Consider the following 23,348-nt stretch of genomic DNA (forward strand, 5'->3'; position numbering starts at 1 on the left):
GAGGAGAGTGAAAAAGTTAGCTTAAAGCTCAACATTCAGAAAACTAAGATCATGGCATCTGGTCCCATCACTTCATGGCAAATAGATGGGGAAACAGTGGAGATAGTGGCTGACTTTATTTTTCTGGGCTCTAAAATCACTGCAGATGGTGATTGCAGCCATGAAATTAAAAGACACTTACTCCTTGGAAGGAAAGTTATGGCCAATGTAGATAACATATTAAAAAGCAGAGACATTACTTTGCCAACAAAGGTGCGTCTAGTCAAGGCTATGGTTTTTGCAGTGGTCATGTATGGATGTGAGAGTTGGACGGTGAAGAAAGCTGAACGCCGAAAAATTGATGCTTTTGAACTGTGGTGTTGGAGAAGACTCTTGAGAGTCCGTTGGACTGCAAGGAGATCCAACCAGTCCATCCTAAAGGAGATCAGTCCTGGGTGTTCATTGGAAGGACTAATGCTGAAGCTGAAACTCCAATACTTTGGCCACCTAATGGGAAGAGTTGACTCATTGGAAAAGACCCTGATGCTGGGAGGGATTGGGGGCAGGAGGAGAAGGGGATGACAGAGGATGAGATGATTGGATGGCATCACCGACTCAATGGACATGGGTTTGGGTGGACTCCGGGAGTTTGTAATGGACAGGGAGGCCTGGCGTGCTGTGGTTCATGGGGTTGCAAAGAGTCAGACACGACTGAGCGACTGAACTAACAGTTATCTGGAGTGTGGTGCTCACTAAAAAATTCCCTTTAGTTAGAGAATTTCATTCTTCTCCCCTCTCCCTTCTGCACTGGGTATAGAACAATAGTTGGCTACTTAGTCAAAGCAGTCCTCTTGCTATATGAGGTCCTCCACCTAAAGAAGGTCCAAGTCCCTGCTGTCATTTAACTCCCCTTATCTTCTCGTTTAACTCCATCCTTACCCATCTGATGATGCATGTATATGTTCAGTTGCTCAATCTGTCCGACTCTTTGTGGCCCCATGGACTATAGCCCACCAGGCTCCTCTGTCCATGGAATGTTCCAGGCAAGAATATTGGAGCCGGTTGCCATTTCCTTCACCAGGGGATCTTCCCAACCCAGGGAACCCACATCTCCTGCATTGGCAGATGGATTTTTTTTTTACCAAGAGAGCCACCTGGAAATCCCCATCTGATGATCCCCTTAGGCATTCATTCCCCCCACCCCCCACCCCAGACAACTTGGGAGATTTCTCCAGGAATCTGTGTGACTAGCAGAATACAGGACAGATTTAGTAGAGAGCAAGATGACATTAGAGGGTGTGTGGGATGATGGGTCCTAAAGGCCGTGCTGCAGAGTGTTCACTTGATCCAAAGGTCAACTGGTCACCATCAACAAGATTGAACAGGGAGGAGGACATGACCAGGTGTTTGAAAAGCCAGAATATCAGGCTGAGAGGAAAGGTTTTGGAGGTGGGGAGAAAATTCTCGCATGCAGAACTTGGGGCTTTGGGCTGAAGCAAGTGAAAGTGAAAGTCGCTCAGTCATGTCTGACTCTTTGAGACCCCATGGACTGAATTCTCTAGGCCAGAATACTGGAGCAGGTAGCCTTTCCCTTCTCCAGGGGATCTTTCCAATCCAAGAATCAAACTGGGGTCTCCTGCATTGCAGGCGGATTCTTTACAAACTGAGCTATCAGGGAAGCCCATAGTTGACTTAAAATTCTAGTGCTAGTACTTATTAACTATATATCCATTAGGTGTTTTTTAAATTCAGTTCCTCTGATCTTCAATTTCTAATTAGAAAAAGTCATAAGCTTTGCAGTATTACCATGAAGATTAAATAGGTATAAGGAGCTCCCATTGGTATAGTGGATAAGATAGGAGGCTGCTCTAAACCAGGGCAGTGGTGGGAATGGAGTGGAGGAAATAGGCTTTGCCGACAGCATCACCAGAATGGGATTTGAGGCTGACTAGGAGTTTGACCTTCAGTGACCCCCATGTCCTATAGTTCATGGCTGAGCGTGGGTTAACAAAGGACAGAAGAACAGATTTCTTTTTTTTCAGATGAAAAAAAAAACAGATAATGAGTTTCTTCTGGATAGTTAAATTGAGGAGTGAGTGGAAGCCATTTAGGCACCAGTGGTGATTAGTTCATAAAAACAGAGCTATCTAGAGAGCACTGTCTATTTAAGACCCATCAGAATGGAGGTCCTTGTGGTCAGGATGGAATGCGCCTGGCTTGCCCAAGAGGACAAGCGGGATTCATCCTCTCATTGATTCTTTCACCTACTAAGTCATTCATCAAATATACCCTGAGTGTCTCCTATGAGCCGTGCTCAGTGATGTTAAACAGTGGCGAACAGGCGGAAGTTGCCCTGAGCCTCAGAAACCTATCCTGTCCTAGGGTAGAGCATCTGAGTTGGCCATGGATGCCCCTGCCCTTCAGTCCTGGGTGGCTAGGATGCCAAGCCTGTGTGTGGGCTGGACGCCAGGATACTGAGCAGGGCATGGAATGGGGCAGCACTGGGCTGTGGGTGTGGGTCGTGGCACAGCAAGAGGGAAGACCGTCTAGGCAAAGAGTGTCTGAGAACAGAGGAAAATGCTGATCCGCAGTAAAGCAGGTACAACACTGGACCAGAGAGGTGGGATAAGCACGTTCAGGTGGTTGAGGATGAAGAGATTCTTTGAGGTATTTCTGGGGAGCAGGGGCAAGGCAAGAGTCTTTTCTGGGGAACCTGCCACTTGACTGTAGGTGATAAAGCGATTGCTAAAAACAATCAGAAATTAGTGTTTTGTAACAAAAGGACCCTATTCTTTTAACTTCGGTACCTGGCATCATGCCTGGTGGAACACATTCAGTGAATGTTTTATAGAATGGAAAGGAAAAAAAAAAAAAAGGAATAATAAAAAGAAAAGAAGGAAAGAAACATCAGAAAGAGTTAAATTTTTCTTTTAAAGATTTTTTTAAAATGTGAACCATCTTAAAAGTCTTTATTGTATTTGTTACAATATTGCTTCTGTTGTTTTTGTTCTGTTTTTTTTTTTTACCTTGAGGCAGGTGGGGGTGGGGTGGGGTGGGGGGGTCTCAGCTCCCTGACCAGCAATCAGACCCGCACCTTCTGCTTTGCAAGGTGAAGTATTAACCACTGGACCACCAGGGAAGTCCTGGAAAGATTTAAATTATCATCATTCTGGGTTATGGATTTAGATGGTAATAAAGATATTGTAGAATCTCTACTGACCTTATACTGCATCATAGAAATTATTATGGGGGACAAAATTCTTGCTAATCTGAGTTTGGGGACTACTGAAAATTAATGAAAGCATGCTCCAATGATTTTGAGTAAAATTGGTCATTAGTAACTCCAGGATAGGGGACATCATAATACTATGAGTTAATTGCATACCTTTTCTAAATTTCAGAATCTCACCTAGGGGTGGCTTTGTCTCCTAGAGAGCAAAGAAAATGGCATTAGCAGAAGACCATGACTCTTCAGTGGTGACTGAGATAATGTATCATCCTTGGTGGCTTCCACCTTCACATGGGGAGCAGTGGCGGGGTAGCTGGGGGTGAGTGGCCGTGACCTGCAGCTGCATGTGTGGACAGAAACCTTCAGGAATGGCTTCTTAGAACAGTGATACATATGCTTCTGCTTAAGACTTAACTGGCAGGCGTCCTGGCAGAGCTCCTGGGCGTGATGCCCTGATTGGCATGGATTTAATGACTCCTTGTCATTTAACACCTGCAGGTACAGAGACAAGAGGGTATTAGTACAACTCCGGGAGAAAGTGGAGGACAGAGGAGCCTAGCATGCTGCAGTCCATGGGGTCACAAAGAGTTGGACATGACAGTAAGTGAACAAATCGTGCCCCAGATCGAGTGGGCATCACGAATTTGTGAAGGTACTGTCTTTCCTTTCCAGAAAGAATTACTTATGTTATATTTATTCAATAGCTGTTACTTTGATATTAACACTCACTGTTCTTACTCAGAAACATTTTAAAATTCTATTCTTAAATTTCAAAACTTCTGTTATTAACTACAGAAGATTGTTTTATCCCCTCTCACCTCTTTTGTGTATATTATGGGTTTAGTTAGTCATAAATTAAACTTGAAAACTATTGTACTTCTAGAGTTCTGAGAAAACTTTCACTCCTTTAATTTTTTTTTTTTTCTCATTGAGCAAACACATTATTCACAGGAACTGATGACATCCTGAAAGCTAGCTGTCCCCATGGCTTTCAAACACCAGTATGAGAGGTCCCAATTTCCTCTTTATCCTCATATCTTCTTATTTCACATGCAACAACTGTATGAATTATTTAAATGATCAGATATGCGAACATCACCCAGAAGTGTGACGACTTTGAGTTTGAAATAGCTCAGTATTTCCAGACTAGGATAAGAACAACAGTGTGCTTAATTTACATTCTCTTATCTCTTTTTGATACAGTTATAATGGTAACAGCAGTAACACTATGACAGCAGCAATAACAGTGTAAATCTCAAGTCCCAGATTACATCTAATCCTGGGTTCTTACATCAGGTAATTAAAGCCAACAAGTGGAAGCAGGATGAGAGAAGCATTTAAATGTAAACATCTTCAAGTCACATGAAGGAATGTCAAATAAATATGGTTGGATTCTTAATATTGGTTCCAAGAAAATCACGGCCTATCAGGATAACAACATAAAATAGAGGAGAAGCATAAGCAGTGAAATCATAAAACAAGAGAATATCAGAGGATAGCAACCTAAAAGTCATAACAATTCTCGAACTAAAAGACAAAGGCTCAGACCATGTGAAGAAAAATGAAAGTGCGTGTACACTGCAAATTGCAAAAAGTTGAAAGTAGTGTTAAAATGAAAGGAGAATTTAAAGCATAAAGTATTAAATGATACAAAGAAGATCATTTTATATTAATCACAGCCTCATCAAAGCAAAATGGAAGTCATAAACAATAAATAACAAGTCCCCAAAATATCTAAGCTAAAAACTGTTATGAAAGGATCCAAGCACAGTTACAGTGGGAGATTCTAACAGGCCCTGTCTTTGATAAATTATGTATTTACATATATATATGCACATATATGTATATGTACACATGTAATGATTATATACAATGCTATATATGCAATGATAGTTACAATATACCTTACATATGTATTTATATTATATAGAGAGAAATTTCTATAGATATATAATTGAATAATGCAATACATATTCTTTTCAGGTATCCATGAAATTTTTACAAAAATTGAGTACATACAAAGCCCCCAAAGAACCTCAGTATAGTTCAGAAAGTAGAAATTGTGCAGGCAGAATTACCTGACCACATGTTGATTTAAAATAGCAGGAATGAAATGTTTGTTTCAAAATAAAGAAAAGGGACCATTATAACCAACAGGGAGAAATTGAAAGAAACTTTGATAGAAAATGCACTTTCCTGGAGGTTCAGATGATAGAGTCTGCCTGCAATGAGGGAGATCTGGGTTTGATCCCTGGGTCGGGAAGATCCCCTGGAGTAGGAAATGGCAAACCACTCCAGTATTCTTGCCTGGAAACTCCCATGGATGGGAGGAGACTTGTGGGCTACAGTCCATGGGGTTGCAAAGAGTTAGATACAACTGAATGACTAACACTTTCACACTTGATAGAAAATTGAGTATAAGGACAAACTGTCTATAAAAATAAGAAGCTAAGCATTAAGAGATAGATAAAATTGGTGAGATTAATAAAAGATAAAACGCTAGACAAATAAAATAAAGGCTTGAAAGCCATTTTTTCAAAAATACAAAGAAAATTAAAATGACAAACCCAAGCATAAATATAAGATTAAAAACTGAAAACAAAAATTAAGAGGTGGAAATGTAAAGTAAAATATATACCACACATGTAGGTTGGAAAATAAAAATATCATTGAGGGAAAGAATACAAGCAGGCAGGTTTTGGAAAGGATAAGCAAACAGAGGGAAAAGCCCCTCAAAGTAGAAAAGGAGGGAAAGTTAATTGTGAAAATCTGGAGTCTCAAAATAGAAAATGTGATGAAGGGCCAAATAATGGAGAATTTGTAGAAGCACAGACTCAAAGGAGATTTCAACATTTAAAAGCAGACTTGTTTCTAGGAACTTGACAAGCTGAGCCAACACAGATTCCTCTTACATCTACAAACAAGTAGAAATGTTGGACAAAATATGCCATAATAATGTTTCAAAACATAGCTGAGCTCAAAAGATAGGAAGTCTGCAGGTGCTAGAACAAAGACAACACACGGCAGAAGGCTGCGGAGGCTAGTACTCGGAGGTCCGCGGCAAGTCTTCCTTCCCGGAGAGCAGAGCCCATGGTGATGTGTGTGTCCAGAGCTGATTGGGGTCACACCTGTCGGCAGCAGGATGGGGTGGAAACAGACAGTGATCCGAGAGGCTTGGCCACGCAGTCCTCAGCTGAGCCTACAGGGTGTGTTGCAGCTGAGATACCGCTGGTCAAAAGACCTGACCTTCAGCTCCACAGCAGAGTCATTCTACATGACCTTTCCCGAAAAGGTGGCATGACCTTGGGGGAGGCCAGGTCCCTGAGAGGCTCAGCTGGGAGCTATCAGCCTACAGCTAACACCCCCAGCATCTTTGGGAATGAGAACTTCAATCCAGGGCCAGGAATGTGGTTCTGGAGACATACAGATATTTTTCTTTGATTCTGTGAATAACTTTTCTTTTTTCTTAAATGTTCATTTAGCTCCATTTAAGTAATTTTGACAATCCTGAATATTTTTTCCTTCAGAGTCTTTGGGAAGATACAAATAATTGATCCATTGTCCTCTCTCCAACGGGGATACAAAGACACTTGAATAGATGTTACTTGCGTACAAATATATTCATTTCAGTGTTATTTATATTAGTGTAAAAACTGAAAATGACCAGAATGCTCCAAAATATGGGAATGGTAAAATTATATGCAGCTATTAGAATTGTGTTTTCAAAGAATGGGTGCTAAGATATTAACATATGTATTTACATTGGATAGACTGTATGATTTTAATTTCCTAAAACACTTATTACCTAAATGTTACTCTAATTGCTAATTGCATTAAATAATAGGAAAGAAAATAAATCAAAATAATGTCTGAGTTTGGCTCTATAATTTACGAACCTTTTAATGTCTTATATTTCCCAAATTATCTAAGTTCATATATTACTTTAACATCATAAAAACAAATTATTTATAACACGAAGAAATAATTATATTGAATTAATCTACTCCATTACTTTTCAAATATATATTTGATATGAAAAATGATCTGTGAAATAGTACCATATTGAAAGCATATTTTCAATAATATATTTGAAATAATATATTTCAATTTTGTTTTTAACATTATTTTCAAGGTGAATGAGACAAAGAAGTAAATCTTGGATGTTTCTTAGTCCTTCTCTTAATTTGTCTGAGGTTTTCCTTGAAAGATAAGAGTCCCCCAAATGTCTGTGTGTGTGTGTAGATGTACACTTAACTTCCACTTTTTGGAGTCTTTTTTATAGCTACTTCAGTTGTTCTAGAGTCAATGTCCCTTTGCATATGATTCTAAGCAGATGGAGGAAGCTGGTTGAAGGACCTTTTTCTAAGGCTCCAAATCTCACTAACAAACAGCAAGAGTGGCGGTTCACAATTCCCACCTCTAGAGAACAAAAGAAAATGATACATTGTACCACTCAAGGGATTTTTGAATGAAGGAAATTTTTCTCTTCTAGAAGTTAGTTTTGTTTCTTTGTATTAGAGGAACTAGTCTTTAAAAAAAAAAAAAATCTAGCAAACCATACACACAGAAATTGGAGGCACCCATAATGGATTGCATTAATGTTTGGGTTTTCCTCCTCTCTCTCTCTTCCTCTTTCCTCCCTTCCTCTTGTTTCTTTCCTTTCTTTTAGCTTGAATTCCAAACTCCTTTCCTTTAACCCCTGTTGTTCCTCCTCCATCATTCTTTCTCAGACCTTTGCCTCCTCCTTTAAGTCTGCAAGTTGCTTTCTGCCTTTCTGTGAATTTCAGTGTGCTGAGTGGGCACTGAACTGGGGATCCTCACCAAGAGTCATGATTTTAGAAATTCACATGTTTGAGAGTCTGTGAAACCCTCCCTGGCCTCAGAGATTTGAAATTGCTTCAATCTATATTTTCTTTGTCTTTTATGCTTTTAAAGTTTCACATCCAATAACCACATTTGTATCCAAAGCATGGATTTTTAGAATTTGACAAAGCTGATCCCCTGTATTCAATTTCCACAAATCCCTTTAAGTATTTAACCAGCTCTTCTCCTTTTGCAACGATGTCTAACAAAATCACAGAGGGAAACAAGTGTTCTTGACATCACAACAGTTTAATATGTTAACTTATTCATTAAATTGTGCTTCACATCAATGGGAATCCTCAGGTCTACAAACTATCATTTTTAAATAGCAATAAAGGTTGATAATCTCACAATACAATCTCCTAGTACCCGAGTTCATACATAGTATTGCACAGAAACAGAAGGAAATATCTTAGGAGAAATCACTATCTATTGAATAACTATCTTTACATCTAAATGGGGGCATCAGACACAAGTCCAGATTCTTCTTTCCACCATTTTTCATCTTGGATTTGTGAAATGAAAAATAATACAAGAAGGTCCTTCTGGGGAGGGAGGTGTGGAGAAGGAAGGAAAAGAAAAGATGGTCACATGATCTAAAAAAATGACAAGTTGGTGGAAATAAACGGGACTAAATCACACTGTCATTGTCACAACGACCGTGACAAACCGACACTGTTCCCTCAGTTTTCCCCAGCAAGAACCGAAGCCTTTCAGCACTGCCATCTGGCCCTTTGATAAATTCCCACAAACTACAACAGAACTTGTAACCCACAGAGGCTCCATTTAAGGTGCCGAAGGATGACAGCTGTAGTCTTGTCCATAAACGACCTAGAACACAGGCTCAAAAAACATCTGTGCTCTCGTGTCCTCAGATCCGTAGTTCTGTTAGGTTACCTCCAGGCCTGGCTTCGAAGTTCAGGGGCTTTTGTCTTGCAGCTGTTGCTGGTGTTCATAGTGAGGCCAGTCCTCTGGAAATCTCAGCACCTCTGCAAGGTAGGTCGGTTCTGCAGGTGTGTTTGTGAGGGTGGGTCCTTACGCAGCCTGCCCATTAGGCTACAAAACACACAGGTCTCAGAACCCTGCCCATTTGCCCAGAGGGGCTAATAAGGGAGTTAGTTCAGGTATGTCTAGGTGGATGTGGTGAGAGAAAGCAGGCTTATGTCCAGTAGAGATGGAGGGAGGGGGGTGCAGAAGAAAAGCTGAAAGTGCCTTGGAGAAAGAATCTTTGCCATGCTGCTCAGAGATGACATGAATGGGTAAGGTCATTGGACTCAGCCAGCCCCAATACCCACCTGCAGACTTTCAGCTGGAGTTCTGCTGACCAGCGGAGGCACAGTGACAACAGAAAAGAAAGACCTTAGAGACACAGCTGTGATCAGATCACAGTGCCCTTTGCCAAAGTCCACCCCAGCTTTCTCTCTGATCCAGCTCCTGCTCAGTCCCTAAAATTATCCCGAATGCTCTGATCCTGTCTCACAAGCCTCAAGCCTTGTCTTGCTCTTTGCAATGGCCCAAAGAATCCAAATGGCTCCAGACTGCTCTTGACACTGAGGATGGAAACTGTCCCTGACTCACTTTCCTGTTTCCCTATTCCCTGGCACATATTAAACTTCTCATCTTTCCCCCTTTTAAAGACCTGCCTGCTTTTAGAAGCCCTACTTTCCTCTGTAGCTACCCGTACTCTCCCAACCCCCACGTCTGCATGATCCCGTCCTACAAGCTCCGCTCTCAGCTACAAGTCCGAGTTGGAGAGGAGTCAGGTAAAGCCTTGGTGGGAAGGTATTAGCTTATGACAACTGAAAGCATTCCCTTTCCCTGGCAAACGTGCAAAGGGATTCATTTAACAGCAAATAAAAATTTTAAGAACCAAAGCGGTATGTTGCTGACAAAATTCCAGGGACTGAGGAAAGAAGTAGAGAGGAAGGGAGATTTTTCAACCAGGAGTTCTCTTGCACCTTTGTAAAGCATCTCTATTCAGGCTGCCACTGATTCAAAATATTTCTACCACTGAGCTTCCCTAAGGAGTACATTCCCTTGGGCTTCATCTTGAATAGTTTTTGGATTGGATGGGGTGGACGTCCAACGAGAGGTGTTGGGCGAGTGGTGATGCTTCAAGATTTCCCTGTAACACTGCCCATCTCTTGGCCATTTCACTCCTAATAAGAGGCTTCCTCCCTGGAGGCAGGGAGTTGAGAGCCAACTCTACCCCTCTCCTTGGTGTTTTTTTGAGTCTCTGCAGTTCTATGAGAAGGCAAGGGAAGCTATAAACCAATAGAGATTGAGATTTCATATTCTTGCAATTCTCAATCCCAATACCGATGATGAGTAGCATAAAGTAGCAGAAAAATATGAAGTCAAAAGACGGGGGCTCTGAGCACCTGTCTTGTTAATAAACTAGAATCTTTAGGAAATCTTTCAACATCACTGAATCTCCACGCCAAACTATTGAATGGGATTAATGAGCAACGGTCCTATTTTACATACAAGACTGTGGTGAAGATCAAATGAGATACTAGATGTAAAAATGTTTTGAAAAGCATGAAATACTATACAAAGTTACACATTTTAATCTTAGCCTTAGCAAAAATGGGTGATGAAATAGATGACATTGAAAAGTACTTGAAATATTTTTTCAGTTCCTTTTTGTGTCAGAGACTAATAGTTTTGATCAGTATTAATTTTCACATTGTTTCTTTAATAATAGAGCCTATATATTTATCAAGGCACAAGGCAACCAATAATGATGACATTTCCTGGTCTTCTTAGCAGCTAGATGTAGCTATTAGCTAGGTGTTAGCCTGTGAGATGTGACTGGAATTGATATGTGCAACTTCTTCCCGCTTATTCTAAGCTATCTGAAATAAAAATGAGATGGCAGGAGCTGCAGCAGTCATCTTGGACCATGAGTTAAAAGCTTCATGTTAGGATGAAAGAGCAAGAGAGGGCCTGGGAAAACCTGGAAAATCACACGGTTTTCTCTATTGTTGAGAGTAGGTAGCCAAAGAGTTAAAAGGAGACAGAATATATAGTACGTATCTTATTCCTTAATAATAATTTAAACACACACATACATAGACACTTTATCCCAGTCTGGTTACTGATGTTGCCATTGCCAGAGAATGAAAGGAAGGTCTACCTGGGAATTGCAAGAGTCAATAGGATGTGGAACTCCTTAGGGATTTTTCTTTTTCTTTTTTTGCCTCTGCTGGGCTTTTAACACAGATGTATCTGGAATGACTTAGTTTTGGGTCTTAATATTCATTGGATGGACCGATGCTGAAGCTGAAGCTCCAATACTTTGGCCACCTGATGCGGAAAGCCAACTCATTGGAAAAGACCCTGATCCTGGGAAACATTGAGGGCAGGAGGAGAAGGGGGCAAGAGAGGATGGGATGGTTGGATGGCGTCACCGACTCAATGCACATGGGTTTGAGCAAACTCTGGGAGAGAGTGAAGGACAGGGAAACCTGGTGTGCTGCAGTCCACGGGGGTCGCAAAGAGTCGGACATGACTTAGCGACTAAGCAACAGCGACAACTTTGAGGCTGCTGGCCACTCATGGATCCTTAGACCCAGATGCCTTCTGCTGACATCCTTTCCCTGAGCTGAGGATCACTGCGCATGTAGGTGTGCTGTCAATTTTCAGAGAACAAACTGCATCCTCACCTCTTCATTTCTATCAACAGAGGACCGCAGGGAGAGGACGAGTGTGCTGCTTTAGAATGAAATGATACGAAGGAGGACATTCATATCGGTCTTTTTAATTCGCTCAGCACTGGCCTCGGGCCAATGCAGAGAGATGGTTTCTCCTCTGAACATCCTGATACTGGGTCTCCAGCGGAGCCTCACACAACACGCCTTCAGTAGCGAGGCCACGGAAAGCCTTTGGATAGAAACCCTGAGGCGCCTAAGGAACGGTGTGAAGTTAGCAGAGGCTGCCTTCAAGTCTCAACTAGGCACGGATTCTCTGCCAAAAATGTAAAGGGAGTTTAAAAGAAACAATCTGAACGCTTTCTGACTTGTTTTGATTTTCCACATGACAAAACATTGGATTGTTAGCGTGTGTGTGTGTGTGTGTGTGTGTGATTCACAGCGACAGGCAGAACAATAATTTGCAGCTCTGCCATTCTAGGCAGCATTAGATCTTAGCATTGAAATGGGAAGACAGAGAGAAAGCTGCTCATTAATCCCAGTAGCAAGCCTCCTTTCTCACTACTTTAGGAACAAATCACCAGGAAGGGAGACGCTAATATTTTGTGAGCCTAATCTCTATCAGCTAACAAGCTATATTTTTGGCCCCTTTAACCCACCCCATCTACGGCTTAAGAAGTACAACTGCCTATAAAGCCATCAGTCTCTCAGCTCCTTGATGGATGAGTGATTTGGAGGAGGCTGGACTCACCCCAGGTGACATGGCACTGGCTTGGAGCTATCACACTCAGGGGGGCTAGACACAGACCCTTCTGGACAATAATGGGTGGTTTCTAGCACGACTGGCCGGAAGCTATTATCCCATATGGAAAACATTATGGAGACAAAAAAAGAGTTTGCCCTCTGCAGTCAGCCAAATCTAGCTCACAACCCATGAGGAAGCTACTTATTGTCTGTGAATCTCACTTTCTACATCGTAAAATTGGGACAAACAGTATCTACCTTCTTGTGAATAGATCTGAGCTATGAAAAGGGCCTCCCAAAGTTCCTGGCACAAGGGAGGTCCCAGTAATGCTTTTCCTCCCATGAGAGATGAAGCCGAGGGTAGTATCAGAAATATCTAAGCCTCTTCTCCAGAACTCTTTTTTTGATGGAGACACCAGGCTCCCCTCTGTGCAGGCGAGTGCTCCATGAATGTGGGTTGATTAACTCTCAACCCCAGAGAGAGTATTCTGGAGGCTGAGACGCGGCTTATGTAAAGCTGGCTTAAACATCAAACATGTTGGATATCAATGAAATAGGCTTTTCAATCTGATTTAGGGGGTTCACTCATTTTGCCTTCAGCTCCTTGAAAGGATTGATCAGATCAGTCTGTTGTGAAACTTTCTACTCACTCTGATCCCCTACTAAATGCTAGGCAAAGGTTTTCTACTCCCTATGCCATATTTCTCCTCTTATTATTCAGAGACATTGTGTTGTAGCTGTGGCTGGGAAGAGGTGAGAATAAGAATGCTCAAGGCTGGTGCACTGGGAAGACCCAGAGGGAAGGGATGGGGAGGGAGGTGGGAGGGAGGATCAGGATGGGGAACTCATGTAAATAATGGCTGATTCATGTCAATGTATGGCAAAAACCACTACAATATTGTAAGTAATTAGCCTCCACCTAATAAAAATAAATGAAAAAAAAAAAAAAAGAAGAAGCACTTGGCAATGTAGCACATTTTTTCTGACCACACTCTCACAACAGGTAGAGATCATGCATGGAGAAAAAAATAATACCAGGCTACAGATATTCAAATGTTGGGAGGTAGAGTCTTTCTAAACTCCTGGAGTAAACACGAACTGCATTCCATGTCTCATGGCCTAAGTCAGAGTTATTTTTTAAGTTAGTGATCTTGACTTTATTTTGCATACATGCTAGCTGAGCTCCTATACTAAAGGCCAAATTCCTTTTAAGTGTCTTTTCCTCTATGACAGTAGAGTTTCAAACCTGGCAGTGCTGTATCAGATAAGAGGCCTGCTCCAAATAGGAAAAACTCTAAAATAGCCCTCATTAAAAAAACTAAGGTTCTGCAGTCAGATTGGAAACGGTGGACAGGTAGTTATCCTCCTGCTTTTTCTCCCTTCTTAATTTATCTTATTCCTTATACTGAAAATAAAAAATGGTGAAGGGTGTTCTCCTTAGGTATTCATTAATAAGCCTGTTCTCTCCTGAATGTCCTTACCCACGTTCCTTTCTCTGGGGCCACAGGCACACATCTCCTGAATCTACTAGCCTTTCCATAAAAGATGGGGGAGAAGCATGGCTCGGGGATAAGATGCAGAGGATGTGAGTCTGCAGTGATGGTCAGTAGCAGGGTAATCGTGTTGAAAAACAACCATAACAACAAAACACGTTACACTACTTATGATTTAAACCACACTCAAATAGAGTTCAAAGATGAGAGCCAACAGCTGAGAGAGTTGGCCTTAAACCTCATGGGAAGGCTGAAAAAGCCTTCTCTTCCTCTCTCTTTCAACAGCAGTATTTCCATTAAAGAGACAATATGAACCGATCAGTTTCAGCAGAACATCCAAGCCACAATTTGGCTTTTCATGTGTACTTGAGTAGGTTCCAATTGCCCAACCTACCACCTGGGCTGCTGCTGCAAAAAAAAAAAAAGAAAAAAAAAAAAAAAACAAAACAATCCCAAGGACTCTTTCCTTTGTTGATGCTTTGCCCCTTGACCTTCTAAAGAGGTCTATCCCGTTGGGTGCATTCCTTACCCTACTTAATATCACAGATTGGCAAATGTCAGAAAAAAAAAAAAAAAGAACCAGATGGATCATCTCTGGCTGGGAAACGGTGAAGACAGAGAGGAAGCAAGGAGGGGAGCGGGTCCCAAGCAAGCCACCTACGGGCCGGACGTCCTCGGCGCGGTCCCACATTCTCCAAGGTGAGGCCAGGGCGCGGGCTCAGGCTCCCCCTTCCGCGGGAGGAGAGGGCGGCGGCCGGGGGGTGGGGTCACCACCTCACCACCTGGCTGTTGTAGTCCTCCGTGACGGCCGCCTCGGGGCTCCCCTCCTGCTTGGGCCCGCGGTGGCCCCTGTGGTCTCGCTGCAGCCGGCGCTCCCCGCGTCTCCTCTGCCGGTCCCTCTGGCGCTGCAGCTGCTTGGTGCGGTGGTAGCGCTGCTGGAAGAGATCCTTGGCGTACTCATAGAGCTGCACATCGAGGAAGTTGAGCTCCTCGATGCGCCGGCGGGCGCCCTCGTTGATCTCCACGTTGGAAGCCCGCGTGATGTTGAACTGCGTGAAGGGGGAGATGAACTGGAGGTTGAATGTCCTCTCAAAGAGGAACTGCGTCTTGCGCTGGAACTCCGTGAGCCCGAAGAACGCCATGTTCTTGAGGTTGCTCTTGGCGCTCTGCAGCAAGATGGCGTTCCTCTCGCTCTCGTTCATGAAAGTCAAGTTGTAGCAGCCCACCAGGCTGAGGTCGGCCAGCATGCGCACCTGGCGGTTGTTGGCCAGGTTGTAGGTGCAGTCCATGAACTCCCGCAGGCTGACCCCGGACCAGTCGTCCCCGGGGTAGCAGGTGGGCAGCTCGTCCGGGGTGGGGCTCCTCCCGTCGCACATGTGGAGGGAGGTTTTCCACGTGGCCCCTCTCTGGACGTGTTTCCACTCGCTCAGGTATCGGGACACTGGATCCCGCAGCATGGTGATGTAATAGAAATTCCTGGAAGAGATGAGGGGGAGAGCGTCAGTCCTCCGGAAGGACAACCCTGGGCACTCGGGCCTCTGTAGCCTTTATATCAGCATTGAGTCCATGGACTTGTCTGCCAAATGGTCACCTGAGAATGTCCTTCCAGTGCTCACGTGAGTGGCTGTTAGGCCAATGTTCCTCTCTGTGCATGTTTCTGTAAACATGCATGAATGGGTTTTCGGTACCATTTGCTGCGTCTTTTTCTTTCTGCTACAGTGTGGGCAGCCTACTCCCCTATTCTTTGCCTGAAGAATTCCATGGACAGAGAAGCCTGGTGGGCTATAGTCCATGGGGTTGCAAAGAGTCCGACAGGATTGAGCGACTTTCACTCACTCACAGTGTGGGGACGACTGGGGTTGGGGGAAATAGTTCATGCCTTCATGCAGTAATTATTCACTGATAAACTACAACCAGCAAGAACACCTTACTCTAAGAAAACTCACCATGATTATTGAAAGTTATCACCCGAATGATATTTTATCTGATCCTTTTAAAATTTTATCTGATCCAGATAAAATGATATTTTATCTGATATTTTATCTACTACTAAAAGGTACTTTTGTAGTAGATATTGGGGACTATTTGATAGGGAAATGTGCAAGGGGGTTAAAATGATTTATCCAAAGCAGGAGACTAGAAAGAGCAAAGCGGAAAGCCGCGTCTCCTTAATCTTTTCTGGATTAAGAGGTAGGTGGGGTAGGGGAAAGATGTGTTGTGTGGAGACTAACATTTACTGAGCACTTACTATGTGCTGGAAACTGGACTAGGTGCTTTGTGAGTTCTGGCACAGATAACCTTCAACATAACTTGTAAAATGGGTTTTATCATGACTTAAAAAAACAAATAAACAAACAAAAAACAAAACCTGAGAACACAGTAGTGAAAAATACAGCCCAAGATCCTAGAGCAAATGAATACTTGAACTATGATAAAATTTATGCCTATTTGATTTCAAAGCTTCTGTGCTTTCCTGGGCAGCAAATTTTAAAAACAAAAAATGTAACTAACATTTATTGAATGCCTATCAATTGTCAGGTGCTGTGGTTCTTAACAATCACAGGTGTCATCTCATCTGATGGCACATAATGGAGCACAGAGAAGAGATACATTTTATAAATGGTTAGCTCCAGAATGATTAGGTAAAGATCAGGGTACAACTGGCTCAAAAGCACAAGAGAGATGTGAAGAGGCCAGAAGGGATTTGGAAAATCGACAGATAGAGACACAGCAGTCGGCATTAGAGAAAAGCAAATATTGATTCCAAGTCAGGAAAATCCTTCTCATCATTTGAGCAGCTGCCAATGGAGCGGGATGCCCACCCCACCTCTGTCACCAGGAGTGACACTCAGGGTTTGCCCTGGGCAGACAAAAACAGCTCTGAAAAGTTCTGAAAAGAACACTGCTTCCCCTGACAACCTAAACTGTACTAAAAAAAAAAAAAATTTATATATATATATATCATATATATAGCTAGTAAAAGCAATGACAAAAATAAGGAATTGAAGTGTTAGTCACTCAGTCACGTCTGACTCTTTGCGACCCCCATGGACTGTAGCCCGCCAGGCTCCTCTGTCCATGGAATTCTCCAGGCAAGAATACTGGAGTGGGTAGCCCATCCCTTCTCCGTGGGACCTTCCCAATCCAGGGATTGAATCGGGATCTCCCACATTGCAGGCTGATTCTTTACCATCTGAGCCGCCAGGGAAGCTGGCGCTCTGTACTCTTTTTCATGCTGCTTTTTAAAAAAGGAATTGATGAGCTATATTTAAAACAATACATTTACTGTATTCAGTTATTTTGAATGTCTAGCCAGACAGTTTTGAAATGTGCTAAAGAAACTGTGGTGTTGGAGAGACTCTTTAGAATCCCTTGGACTGCAAGGAGATCCAACCAGTCCATCCTAAAGGAAATCAGTCCTGAATATTCATTGGAAGGACTGATGCTGAAGCTAAAGCTCCAATACTTTGGCCACCTGATGCGAAGAACTGGCTCATTGGAAAAGATCCTGATGCTGGGAAAGATTGAAGGCAGGAGGAGAAGGGGACAAGAGAGGATGAGATGCTTGGATGGCATCACCAACTTGATGGACATGAGTTTGGACAAGCTCTGGGAGTTGGTGATGGACAGGGAAGCCTGGTGTGCTGCAGTCCATGGGGGTCACAGAATTGGACACTTCTGAGTGACTGAACTGAAAGAAAATCCAAAATCTTAAGTAATACTCTCATCCCTTTAAATCAGGAAGAAGAATGTACTGAAACCACCACAGAAAGGCCAGCCTGAGCCCTGCTTTGCCAATCACCATTTTTACATTACTCTGTTGTCTTTCCCTATGACAGATTGACAATTCCATCAGCGGGGGAAAATTTCCCAAAAGGTCTGAAGGGAAAGCTGAAAATGACTGACATTATTTCTGGGCTCCACAAGGAAATGCTGACAATAAAGATTTTCAGGATATTATATGGTTGAATGTTATATGACACGTCATTATTAGGACCTGCTTTGGTCCTATGTTGAAACTTGTTCACATTTCAGTTCTACAAGCAGAGACTTATTTTTATTTGACAATGATATAATAAATATATAAACACAATGATGACGATGGTGGTTATAATGTAACTTAGGTGAATTAAGGAACTCAGACTCATTAGGACAGAATACCTTACATCAGAGAGATCTTTGCTTGGACAAATAGGATCACAAATGGGAAATTTATAATTTTTCTGGTTAGTTGGGTAAAATGGAAAATGCACAAAAAAGGATTTAAGTGAAAAAGATGACAATCAATTGACAAGACTTAGCCCCATTTATGTGTCTCAAATTTATACACAGTCCAGATTTTTAAAATAATCAAAAAAGCTGTGAGATTTTAGGGCTGAGAATGACAAATGTTTGTGGCATAAAGGGTTAACTGGAACCAGCTGCTGGAATCTGAGAAGCTGTTGTCTCACTTCGAAAAAATTGCCAAAGAATTCCCAGTGCCTTTGCTCCATCGGAAATGCACATGGTCTCCAAGCTGACTGAAACTAGCTTACACTTAAAATGGTCTTGGTTTCAAATTTTATTCAATGTAACAATATGTTGAAACAATGATTAGGCAAATTGTAGGGTGAGGTTTATACAAGTAAAATCATTCTCAAATGTCTGCAGGTTCTACTAGCCAAATAGGTCAGGGGTCCATTTTTAAGTAAAACTAACTCTGACATCAAGGCACAAAAATGTACTAGTGCGACATTCATACTGATAAAATACAGAGTTGTCCCCTCCACGGTTCTGGAGCCAAGTGCCTGAGAGCATTTGGGTGTTGCTTTAGTCAGACATATTCTCCTGCATGGTTTGTTTCTTGTAATCCTGCAAAGCAGTCACGATAGAAAGCTAAAAACAATAGGATTGAAGAACATCCAACTATTGAAGGAAAAAAAAAATCACAATTTGACTCATCAAATCATTTTTTCTCATTTCTATTTTTTTCTGTACTTTCATTTGCTTTTCTACTCTCAGCCAGAAAACTTCAAGGTCACTGATGAAATGATGTTCACCTCCAGGCCACAGGTCCAGCCTCATATGTACAAGCTTCTCTCCAGTTTCATGAATCTCCTCCCCACTCCCAAATGATGGAAACTCATTTTCTTCTGCTCCTGCCCAATTCAATTTCTAAAGAAAATTCTTAAAAAAAAAAAAAAAAACCAACCTAAATATTTTATTTTAAAATTTTTTATTTTATATTAAAGGATAGTGGGCTAACAATGTTATACTAGTTTTAGGCATACAGCAAGATGATTCAGTTATGCATAAACATGTATCTATTCTTTTTAAAATTCTTTTGCCATTTAGGCTATTACAGAACATTGAGCAGAGTTCTCTGTGCTATACATTAAGTCTGTGTTGATAATCTATTTTAAATATAGCAGTGTGCACATGTCAGTCCCAAATTCCCAATCTATCCCAACCTAAGGAAAATTCTTAAAAATACCCTGAAGTCTGCAACTTTCCTTTTCAAGCCTTCCTGGTTCGACAGCACAATGGAGGGCAAAACCAAGACCAGAGAAGGACAAGCAAGCTCCCCAGGAAAGGCCGTGTGGCCACATGCAGAGGTCCTCCCAGAACCCAGGCCCTTTTGACAGTCCCCTAAACAGAGGCAGAGTTCCATCTGTTCAAACACTTAAACACTATTTGAACTGTTAAACATTTTTCAGTTAAACTCTTCCCAGATTTTGGAAACATTAACAAGTAGACTGTTATTTCCTCCCTTCACCCATCCATTCACTCACCTAGGAATCCTCCAAACATTAATTGAGCCCCCAGTTATTTGCCAAGCACTGGCTTCCCAGGTGGTGCTAGTGGTAAAGAATCTGCCTGTTAATGCAAGACACGTAAGAGACTTGGGTTCGATTCCTGGGTCAGGAAGATCCCCTGGAGAGCGCATGGCCATCCACTCCAGTATACTTGCCTAGAGGATCCCATGGACAGAGGAGAGTCTGGCAGGCTACGGTCCATAGACTTGCAAAGAGTCAGACACGATTGAATTGACTTAGCACACACGTGCGCACGAGCTAGGCAGTGGGAACCCCAAGATCACCAAGACATGGTCCTCAAGGAGATCTCAGGCCAGAGATTTTGGTAAAGTGGGACAGATACTAACCACCAAGTTAAGGGACTGTTCTGTCAGTATCCCTGGATCAGAAAGATCCCGAGGACGGAGACTTTGTCTTAATGACAGCTTGCTGCCTGCAGATTTCCTGTTTGCCACCTGCCTCTTTGAGAGTTTAGACAAATTCATGTAAGAATGTCTGAAAAGCAATTACAGCTCTTTAGAATAATTACTCTTGTGAGCCCAGGTTAAAGATGGCACAGCCTTGTGTACTCAGGAAACTTAGAGCACTTTGGTTAGTTCAGTGATCATTTCAGCTGACGATTGTTATAGGGACCATCATGGCTTACTATAGTGTAAAGACTAGGAGCATGTGCTTTTTGGTCTCTTGCTTGGCTGTAAGGTAATCCTATTAAAAAATTCAAAACACAGCACAAGGACATGACTGCCTTCCCTCAGTCTTTGACTTTTCCTTTGCTCATTTGCATCCTGCTCATCTTTCCTGGCCCAGCTCAAGCCTCATCTCCATCTCCCCTGGCTTTTCCAGCCTTGAGGGTTTACTGCATCACTTACTGCACTTTTAACATGCGTATGAAAGTCCTGTTCACATCTCCCCTTTAAGTTCCTTTTTGATAACTGGACCTTAGGCCTGGTGCCCCACAGCACCTCCACAGAGTCCTGCTCACTGCAGATATTCAATAAATGATGCCATGGAAAAGAAATGACCTTCAAAGGAGATAAGTGTATTCTAATGACTAAGGTTAATATTGCCTTTGACAAATAGGCCCTTCTTTTTCCCCCATAAAAACTAATCCGATACTATTTTTGAATGCCCAAAACATATGAAAAGTGTAAAAAGACATAGAATCTTCTAATCCATCCATCATTCAATCATGATGGTTAATATGCAGAGAGAGTCATGAGAGGCTTTAGGTAAAAGGCAGAATATTTCATACACCAGATAGTTATTAGAAATGAGATATTTTAAATGCTAAATTTAGTGGTTTTCTTCCCTTCTGCTTCAAGAACCTGTATTTCACCAAGCAGTTTATTGTATTTATAATTGCTCATTTCTTTAATTAGCAAGTCATTTAATTAACATATGGCTTATTGAGGGTTTTGTGTGTGTGTGTGTAAGGAGCTGCTCTAGGAAATGTAGAGAATAAAAAAAAGAATAAAATGGCCTCAAAGTGTTATAAATGTAAGAGTGGTAAATTAGACAAAAAAAGAGGCATTGATTAGCAAGTCATGGAGGTAAGGAATGGACAAAGAATACTTAAGAGAATATTTCAGTAGGTACAGAGAGCAGAGTGGCCTAATGAGACCAGCAAGTTCATGTTGTGCATTTCACTGAACGTTTGTCAATAAATGAGTGAATGAAAAGAGGGACGTAAACTCCAACTTACTGGAAAAGACCCTGATGCTGAGAAAGACTGAAGGCAGAAGAAGAGGGCCGCAGAGGAAGAGATGGTTGGATGGCATCACTGAATGGACATGAGTTTGAGCAAGCTCCAGGAGATGGTAAGGAACAGCGAAGCCTGGTGTGCTGCAGTCCATGGGATCACAAAAAGTCAGACATGACTTGGTGACTAAACAACAACAAACCGGAACAGGGGGCTCCCAGGTGATGCTAGTGGTAAAGAACCCATGATTTTGTTCCCTGGGTTGGGAAGATCCCCTGAAGGAGGGTGTGGCAACCCACTCCAGTCTTCTTGCCTGGAAATCCTCACGGACTGAGGAGCCTGGCGGGCTAGTCCATGGGGTTGCACAGTCGGACATGACTGAAGCGACTTAGCAAGCATGCAGACAAACTGGAACAGGATACTGAGGTCCGTTTGCTGTGAGTTCTGCAGGCACTTGTGCATTGCTAAAATAAGAAAAGTGTTGACGTGGGAAGCTTCATGGAGCAACAGAGTTTACGAGGGACAAAAGTAGGCAGAGACCAGAAAAGACATTGGACAGCCCTGGTGAGAGACCAGCAAGGAAGAACCCAGAACTGTGGGTACTTATGGGAAAGAATCAAGGATGAATTATAAAACTATCATATGCCCACCTTCACCGTTCGTTCCCCTTCCTCATTGCCAGTCTTCTCTAAACCACCTTTTCCTCCTCCGTATGCCCTCCTTCCCTTCTATCTAATCCTTCCATTTCAGTTCTGTGACGGAAAAGAGGCAGCACAGGTATGCACCCAGAAATGGTAACTGAGGAGTAGAAGGCCCTGGAATCACTGTGCCTCTGCTGATTAAAAAATATTCCCTTTCATGAGGCTATGACATGCCTATCCAGTAAGAGCACATTTGAAGGAAACTACGAAATGCCAGGTTCACAATGAGGGTTAATCATATTCCTTTGACCACCAGCTTAGTGCTTGTAAAATCAAGCAACACAGTTAATATTGCCACAATGCACAGTTCAAAGCATTCATAGAAACCAGCTCAACTAGATACTCCTCCCTTCAGCCTCCTGTGATGTCCTCAGCAGAAGGTATCTGCTCCCCCAATCCCGCCCCCGGAAACCTGTGCTGCTCAAGCTTTTATCTTCATTCTGGGGACCAGGGAATGTCTTATCCCTTGAGCTGGCTTTATACATCACTCATCCTTCAGCCTTCAGAGCATCTGATACATGACCTTGTACATTATGGGTGTTCAGCTGTTCAATGTTCATGGAATTAATAAATAGATACATTTTATCAGCCACCATTTTAGGAATTCTCATGGTGATTGTCCCCAGGAAACTGAACTTGTTGGTGCCTTGACCTGCAAAAGTAGCCCAGGCTAATGATTTCCCTTAGCCTAGACCTTAGGAAATGTATGAGAAGCAATCAATTTCTCCTCCTTCTTCTTTTCCTACAGACTTTTATTTTGTAACCTATTGTTCTGTGTTTTCTGTTTTAATTTGTCCAATGTTGTGTTGATTTCTGCTGTACAACAACATGAATCAGCCATAATATTATTTAACTTCTATACAGACGACGTCACGAGAGACGCCGGGCTGGAAGAATCACAAGCTGGAATCAAGATTGCCAGGAGAAGTATCAATAACCTCAGATATGCAGATGACACAACCCTTATGGCAGAAAGTGAAGAGGAACTAAAAAGCCTCTTGATGAAAGTGAAAGAGGAGAGTGAAAAAGTTGGCTTAATGCTCAACATTCAGAAAACTATGATCATGGTATCTGGTCCCATCACTTCATGGGAAATAGATGGGGAAACAGTGGAAACAGTGTCAGACTTTATTTCTTTGGGCTCCAGAATCACTGCAGATGGTGATTGCAGCCATGAAATTAAAAGACTCTT

General features: G+C 42.3%; 1 protein-coding gene across 1 annotated transcript in view; it reads right to left on the reverse strand.

Annotated features, from left to right (window-relative positions):
* Window positions 1-8,301: 8,301 nt before the first annotated feature.
* HS6ST3 (heparan sulfate 6-O-sulfotransferase 3) overlaps window positions 8,302-23,348 on the reverse strand; it is a 704,010-nt gene continuing 688,963 nt past the window's right edge. Inside the window, exon 2 of the mRNA XM_043478143.1 lies at window positions 8,302-15,437. Within this exon, the coding sequence (XP_043334078.1) occupies window positions 14,729-15,437 (709 nt within the window). The 3' untranslated portion in view covers window positions 8,302-14,728. The remainder of the gene's footprint in view (window positions 15,438-23,348) is intronic.

This window comes from Cervus canadensis, chromosome 9 (assembly GCF_019320065.1).
Source record: "Cervus canadensis isolate Bull #8, Minnesota chromosome 9, ASM1932006v1, whole genome shotgun sequence".
Taxonomy (NCBI): domain Eukaryota; kingdom Metazoa; phylum Chordata; class Mammalia; order Artiodactyla; family Cervidae; genus Cervus; species Cervus canadensis.